Source organism: Papaver somniferum, chromosome 11 (assembly GCF_003573695.1).
Source record: "Papaver somniferum cultivar HN1 chromosome 11, ASM357369v1, whole genome shotgun sequence".
NCBI classification, from domain to species: Eukaryota; Viridiplantae; Streptophyta; class Magnoliopsida; order Ranunculales; family Papaveraceae; genus Papaver; species Papaver somniferum.
The window spans coordinates 47,370,770-47,379,266 of NC_039368.1; the positions used below are offsets into that span (position 1 = coordinate 47,370,770).

General features: G+C 35.7%; 1 protein-coding gene across 1 annotated transcript; it reads right to left on the reverse strand.

Annotated features, from left to right (window-relative positions):
- Nucleotides 1-287: 287 nt before the first annotated feature.
- On the reverse strand, nt 288-6,534 carry LOC113323104 (chaperone protein dnaJ GFA2, mitochondrial-like). The gene is made up of 18 exons (XM_026571366.1): nt 6,189-6,534; nt 6,008-6,098; nt 5,819-5,893; nt 5,602-5,693; nt 5,162-5,245; nt 5,002-5,040; nt 4,155-4,232; nt 3,357-3,413; nt 3,178-3,265; nt 3,011-3,075; nt 2,850-2,924; nt 2,263-2,335; nt 1,633-1,724; nt 1,433-1,504; nt 1,230-1,286; nt 979-1,027; nt 812-878; nt 288-682 (listed from the first exon to the last, which is right to left on the reverse strand). The coding sequence occupies exons 1-18, from the start codon at nt 6,273-6,275 to the stop codon at nt 577-579; spliced, it is 1,347 nt and encodes a 448-aa protein (XP_026427151.1). The 5' UTR covers nt 6,276-6,534; the 3' UTR covers nt 288-576.
- Nucleotides 6,535-8,497: the final 1,963 nt, after the last annotated feature.

The following is an 8,497-nucleotide window of genomic DNA, read 5'->3' on the forward strand; positions in this document are numbered from 1 at the left end:
AAAATTTAAAAACTTCCAACGTCGGATTGCCGCGTATCTTTGTTTATTTTGCTTTTGCTTTTACGGGTACAGTGATATTTTTTGGAATACAGCCTAACTAATTAAGAACAAATTTTGGAAAGAATAATAGTTCAAGGTAAAAGGTTGCAGACCAGCGATAAGATTGTTATACAATCTGACAAGACACGAGAATAAACCACGCACACAATGGCCGTACACATCAACCATAAACAAGAAGCTTCAAATTGCAAAAACACATATAAGCAGAAATGAAAACATTAACATCGTAGAGTAAACAACAGAACGCCATGGCTAATAATATCAGTATCTATATACAAATATGGTCCTCCATGCTAGATATGATCTTTAGTTTTAGGTCCTGCTGCTCTTATTTCAGGTAAAGAAATGTAATTAATTATACATATCGTACACAACTCAGAAAGTACCACCGATAAATATAAGGCCTCATTAAATATAACCTAAACCACCTAACAAAATTGCTTAACTGAGACTAGTGACTGTTATAAGAATAAAACATCACCACATCAAACAGCCTGGATTTCATTCTTTTCCATTTTAGCCAGAAGCTTCAGCAGCTGCTGGTGCGACACCCTTTTCTTCTTCTCCATTGTCTTCCTTGGCAAACTCTTCAATCAATGAGCGTTGTCTTTGTGTCAAATTCCTGCACAGGAAAACCCATTCTCAAGATATTAGCTTTTCTTTATACGCTTAATATGCCAAAAAGATGGCAAAGATTAGGTTTTCTTTGTACAGCATAAGCTTAATGAATCCTGAGAGTAATAACACTTACGTTGGAATGCTGACGTTAAAGTGAACATACTGATCTCCAAATGAGGAAGAGTTCCTTTTCTTAATACCTGGAAGAATAAATTAAGATGGGTTTATTTGGGGGAAATACAAGGAAAGATGAAAAATAGAAGGAATATGTATATGCTAGATAAATTATAGTCCTCGCACCTTTTTTCCTCAGAACAACCTGCTGACCAGGTTGAGTGCCAGCATGGACCTAAGATGCAGAAAACAAAAACAAAGCCAATCAATCATTTCCATCTTAGTGTACAAAATAAATTCACACAACAGCCAATGGTAAGAGAGATTTCTTCACAAACAGGGTTCACTTAACAAGTATTCATCAACTGAGCAAATGACAGGTTTTTCTTTCCAGTGAGCCAAGAAAATATATTTCATGCAAATTTAAGTAAACGAACCTTGACAACAACGTCCCTGGTCAAAGTCGGGACCTGGATGGTCCCACCAAGAATTGCCTGCAAAAAAGTAAGTCACAAACAGCTTTTAAGTAATTGTCTTGCTCAAAAAGTATTTGATTGCAGTATCAATACGGAGAAAAGAATCAATCTAATAACACATAGAGAAACTGACAAAAATAAAATGAGAAGTAGAAAACAATTACTTGATTGATACTTAAACTAGCATTAACATGGATATCTGGGCCTTCTCTTCGGAAAATAGGGTCTTTGCGGACCTACAAGAAATAAAACCATATGAAATACCAAGGAAAGAAATACTGGCAGCCTAGGAATCTATATCGTCAGCAAGTCAATATAAAACAGATGAATAATAAAAGTTAGGCGAATAAATTAGATTAGTCACCTTGACGGTAACATAAAGATCACCGTGTCGGTGACCATTGGGATCCGATCCACCCCTTCTGTAGTACTGTAAAGTTTCCGAATCATCAATTCCTACAGACAAATAAACAGCATAACTAAGTATTAGATGCATGGGACAAAAAACAAATGAAAATAGATACATAATATGCATCCTCTGCATTGAGGATTTGAGCTTGATGTTTAGTGAGTTCTAGGCCAAAGCAAATTTGCACTAAACACATAGTTTATTTGCTCAAGCATTCGTCTAAGGTGTTCGATCCATAGGGCGAGCTCCCCACATCACTCAAATTCCACAGGAAAATGTGATGCCCTATTTGCTACAATTTCCTCGAATTGGGCGCTCTGAGAAGATTTGGGGCGCCAATAAAGTGACTAAAGGTGAGTTTTTGCTAGGTGTTTTTTCTGTTATTACTAATGTATTAGGTTTATTTTGGGAAAGAAATCAGCATGGTAAATCAAAAGAATATATCACAAGAGATAATTCATTCAAGGAACGGATTATAAGTGGCCAATAAAAATCTAAAACGAAGAAACTAAATGTGATGCGTATAAGGCTGAATCTGCATCACAGTGAAAATTTAGCAAACACCATCCCATTTGACTCACATACCTGCCATAACATCAATCTTGACTGTTTTTGGACCTTTCACAACACGTTGTCCCTTGCATGACTTGCACAAGCTCTACACACAAAAACTTAAATGTAAGAGATGATTTGTACAAAAGACGCTGTAACCCAAGACCCACACAAGAATTTGAAAGACTACTGAAACTTAGTAATATATGATTCATTCTAGGATTTCCTAGATATAAGTCACGAACAACATAAAAGAGCATATCAGCCAGATCTGGTAGTATATATTTAGTGCTCTTAAAGATAAGCTATGATGGAACATGTCCCACTTAACTTCAGAAATGGACGTCAAATTTTCAATTCACTCAAGTCCACATTATGAATTCTCTGAAAACTTAAGCCAAATACCAGTCTGCTGATATATCAGAAGATATTGCTGCCAATATCAATGAACACAATAACTAATAAAAAAGATCCTCCAGTGGTCGATGAAATGCCATTTTGTTGATATATATTGGCAACATCAACACAATAACTTAATATAATAATCAAAATGAAACAATTTAATTGTTGCAGTTGCAAATTGACAGACTGAAAAGTAAGCAAGCATTAGCCAACCGTACCTTCACGGATTTTCCAGTACCACCACAATGCGCACAGGTAGATTGAAACCTAAATGAACCTTGCTGCATATATATCTGTAGATGTAGCAAAAAAAAAAGATCTATCAAATAAAAACCTCCAGGGAGGTTTGACGAAAGCTATCGGTAACAGAAAAACAGACCATCCCTGAACCTCTACACGGACTGCACGTTTCTGGCTTGGTTCCTGGAGGCACACCTGATCCGCCTGCGAAAAATTGTTCCATGAAAGTTAACGATGCTTCAGCGGATGAAGAAATAACCATCTCAAATATCAGAGTTCTGTTAAATTATACAACTATTAGCATACCACAAGTTTCACACTTTAAGGAAGTTTTAAAGGTAACGGTCTTGGAGCACCCCTGAACAGCTTCCATGAAAGATAGTTCAAGGGGAACCTGTGAAACACATAGAAAAGGGAAATGATTAAAAAAAAAAGAAAAAGAAAAAGAAAACGGCTTTCAAGGGGGCAAGGAATATATAAGATACCTTTGCATCTTCTCCCCCAAAAATATCTGGCCTGGTCCGGAAGATGTTGAGGATATCCTAGCATTCAAAAGAAGTAAGAAAAGAGATACAGATATCACAAGCAATTGAAAACTCATGATGGTGAATATGCTTGGACAAAACCAGAGTGCTATAACCAAAACATTCTGGGATGTCCCTGAACTGTCTGACCAAGATTCTGGTCGAGATATTAGATGAACAATATGGCTACAATCTGAGAGCAATTAAACTGATCAGAGACAATCTTAGACAAGCATTCGGAAAAAGGTGCATAGACAATCACCGGGATTTCTATTATAACTGATCAACAGTAGATTAATGACCTGGCCTACAGAGGTCACAAAACCGCCCAGGTTGGGATTTCTTTCACCTCAGGCAGCAAACAGGGAGTTTGATTTCTACGGCATCAACACAGGATATATATCGTGCTTAGGTTAGTTATTTGGCTGAGAAAATCAGGGTATTACTGCAGTTGATGTCATAGCATGGATGCTCTGCAAGGGAAGGTTCTCTAAATGGCAGAGACACTTGTGGGAATTGAGTAAATGAAATGCAGAGGAGCTTTTAAAACAAGCCCTAGATATGGAACTCAAGTAAAAAAAAAATTACAGCTGAAAATATGAACCTCGTTAGTCGTGGTAAAATCGACGAACAAATTTGAATGTTAAGCCAATCGATCTAACTGGCAAAATTGATGAAATATAAAAGCTCCTTATCAAAGTTCTTGCTAATAATGCCCATCATGGGGGTAAATGAATAATTAATGTGATAGATATTTACGTCAAATGGATTTCTGCCATCTGGGTTAAAGTCAAATGGGTTACGCCCGCCATCATTTTCAAATGCCTCATGACCAACCTAATAATCACCAAACAAGAAATGCAATGTCAAAAACATCAAAAATGCAATGAAGACGTGAAATAACAAAAGACAAAATATGAAACTGGCAGATGAGCCAATGGACAATCCACAATCAGTTCTATCTAACTTTTGGTAGATTTTAGGGATAGTCATTGTCTCTTCGGAAATAATAGTCAAATGAGTTCTTTTTGCTCATCTCTAGACTGGATAAATGATGAAGCAGGAGAAGTGTCCGGAATTTGATTGGAAGAGCCAAACTTGTTATATGACGAGCAATATAACAAAATGTGTAAGGAAGACGTCTCTTGAAATCACAATCTCGCAGTAATAGTTTAAGGTCACACTTGCGCAGAAGTATCTCTATTCTTACAGGAGAGTGTGATGAATCCCCCTCCAACAGATTTCTACTTAGAAACTAATCCAAGGGATAAAACATTATATAACCGGTGTTCGGTGGAAGACTTGCAGGCTTTCAACTTTGCCAGCATCATCAGAGGAAAAGTAGAATTTCATTCGAAATGAATCTGACTTTCATGAAACTTATTTTTGATAATTTCCCAAAAATATGAAAATTACCTTTTTCCATACTTCCGTTAAAACATAATCAACTGATGATGCAAACAGTTATTTTGCCTAATACACAAAACTTCAAAAGTGCTTTGCAATTAACCATGTGAATTATAAAACAGACAGAAACACTTTTACTAAAAGAACTAGCATTCGTAAACACCTAATAAAAGAAATGAAAAGAAGCAAATAGTGGCACCTGGTCATAAACTGATCGCTTTTCTTCATCTTTTAAAACCTACAAATATGTAACACAAAACTTGTTATCATTTTCTGAGTATATGAGTTCATCAATCAAGAAGCTATGCCTATTCATCTAACATAAAGAAACAAAAAATTAGGACACGTGATAAAAATACCTCATAGGCTTTTTGAACTTCTTGAAACTTTTCTTCAGCATCTTTATCTTCCTTATTTGTATCTGGATGCAATTTCTTTGCGACCTAAAAAAACATCCGAACACATAACAACAGAATTGTGAAAAATGACATGAAATTTCTACACGTTGTAGAATCATAAGAAGTACTTGACAACAATATAGAACACGTAAACAGTCATAAGAACATGATTAACATTTAACTGTATACAATTAGGCCCTTGCACTTCCTCATGAGCATCAAAACTATTAAATAAAATATGATGGTAATGCATCGAGCACTTTGTAGTTCCCCAAACGAAATATGAAAAGTATCGGCGTGAATGATATTAAAAAATAAAAAAGTCATAGTGATATTTTGCAGTGAGCCAAAAGGGAGACAGTATGAAAAAGAAAAGGCCTGGTGATGAAAATAAACTTTACAGCATAATAAGCTTTCTTGATGTCGGATGCGCTTGAATCCTTGCTCACTCCCAGTACATCATAGTAGTTTCTCGAAGACATACACGTTGAAGCTAAAAGAGCCAATGAGCAGAAAATGAAATTTAGATAGAGAAAAAAGAAGACTCAAATAAGAAAGAAAAAAATACAAATCCAAAATTTGCATTTCTATTGTTATAATGGAAGAAACTATCGATACCAGTTGCATGAATTGATCTCTTTGCAGACCAATTTTCATTAAAAACTCCACTCAAACCTCCACTTCCTAGTTTTACTGAAAATTATATTCAAAACCCACGAATCAATAACAAAAAAGAAAGATACATGATTAACCCAAACATAGCAAATGAACAGGGAAAAGAAAAAAAAACTACAAGTAAATACCCACTTTCGGAATTAACGTATCCATGGATCTTATAAGGATTCTGAATTCCAGATATAAACCCCCGACGACTCCCCCCACGCAGTGAATTGTTCAACTGTAAGCACAAACGAAATGATAAAAAAATCAAATTAATAAAATTTCAGTACAAATAGAAGCAATTGAAGGTAGAATTGAGACAACTTACTAGACTATGAGAATCTTCAAGTAGCTTCGAAGTAATAGACCTTCGAGCTAACAAGTAAACAGCTCTAGTACCACTGCAACGTACCATTGGAGTTCAGAGGGGGAAACCAAACTAGAAGAGAAGAAAATCAAGATTAACAGGGGAACCTGTAGAAAAACCCTAACTTGGGTAGGAAGAAGCAGAGAAGAGGCTTCTGGGGTTTAATGAAAGAACAAGTCTCCTCCCCGAATATTTGGGTGGGGTTTCCTTTCTCGTATGAAGCGTCGCAGTGGCCAAAATTTTGTTGTTACTGAACTAATTGTGGTTCTCGATCTCGCTTGCAAACATACACAGTTGGCCCGCACGAGATTAGGGGGAAACTGATAAAGTGCAGTTGTTGTACCTTGTACAGAGTTGTACTGGCAAGGGGTGTGTTCATCGGTCGGTGTCCAAATTATGTCTTTTAGGCAGTTCTATTCTTGAAAGCCCGATTTCCAATACAGTTAGGCCCATGACTTTCTAATAGAACGGTTTTTTTGGCACCATGATTTTTTTTTGGGACCATGATTTTATTTTGGGTAAGATATTAGAAGTAAATCAAGATCACCCCTTATCTAGATATTTATATCAATGTTTAAATTACCCTTCTAATTAATTTTGGGTAATGATAGTTAGTGTAATGATTAAGTTAAAGATAATTAGTGAGATTGAAAAATCAGATGGTTTTTCTTTTAAAAGAAGTTAAATTATTGAGAGAGTAAAGTTAGAGAAGATGAAGAAGGAAAACATGAAAAATAAAAACTTTTTTGAGTTCACTAATGTTAGGTATTCAAGTGATGATCCAAGTGATGATAGCTCATCTGAATCTTCATCTCCTTCCTCTCCTAGAGTATTTGTTAATCTTTACAATGATCCGGATATGAGTTATTTCTTAGATGGTGATTGTATTCTTCCCCAAACTCAATCTCAAGATGAAAACGATGGATTTTACCAACCACAACCGAGGAAGGGTTTTTGGGTATCCAGGTATGCTTCAAACTTAGAAAATGTTGGTTGAATTGCTCCAAATTTTCAAAAAAATGTAAATTTTTAGAGTAGATTTGGGCTTGTTCGGTTACCTTATGTGAAGAACAAGTAACCGAACTCATCTGAAAGTGTAGTTCGGTTACTTTTTCCAAACACGCAGGTTACCGAACTCGATCTATAACGGAGGTTTTAATTCGTTTGGTTAACGGACATGTCACCGAACTTTGTTTATAGGATTTACAGAGTGATGTTCGGTTAGAACGCAATATCACTGAACTTTAGAGTCTAGAAGTTCGGTTAGTTCGCAACTAATATCTAACCGAACTTTACGTAAAGTAGGATTTTACTTAGTGTACAATGTTCGGTTCGTTCGCATACTTCATACAAACCAATTACCTAACCGAACGCTACATAAAATTAGATTATACCAAGAGTAATAAGTTCGTTTAGATCGCAAACTTTAACCAACGGATTATCTAAACGAACATGTGTGTTCGGTTACATGTTGAAAATGCTTAGCAACCGAGCTTCTAGTTCGGTTAGCACGATAAAATTATCATGTCACCGAACTTATTTGTGATTGCAAATGATGTTGTTCCATTTCTTGTAGATTGAATGCTCACATATACCAATAGATAATTGATGTAGTTTTGAAAGTGGTAGTAAAATTCGTTCAACTCGGACTTGATAAGATTGGGTTGTAGACTTAAAATAAAAATAGAAAATATATATACAAAAGGTTTGTCACAATGTCGAGAGAGACTGAGACTCAGGATTCCACCAAATTCCATTCATGTGATTCAAATAATAATTCCAATCAATTATAGATCAAATATTAAAAATATGGACTCTTATTCTTTGCCAAAAAGTAGATTTTTGAAAAGTAATGATTGTAAATCAAAAGCATGATGTATCAAAAATACATAGACCAAGCATACACCATCAAACGAAATCACACACATTCAATAAAAATCATAAATCGATAAAAATCAATGCAAATACTCATAAAAAAATTATTAGAATTACCACATGCGTGAAATAGGGCTTCCTCCGTCATCCCAGTGTTTGGGTTTAGCTCCTCATATTAATCAATTGCTCAAAATACATGTTTATAGCTCAAAAGTTGATTAAAAGATGAATAGTGCTAAAGCAGTGAGTTTAAGACTGCCAGAAAGGGTCACAGAAGAACGATAAATTAAAAGTGCTGCTACGCTGTTGTTTTAAGACCGTCAGCCGCGGGTCGTAGTCTTTGTTGAAGAACGACTATCAGTGAGAGACTGTTCTTCGTGTTCTTCAGCAGCAGC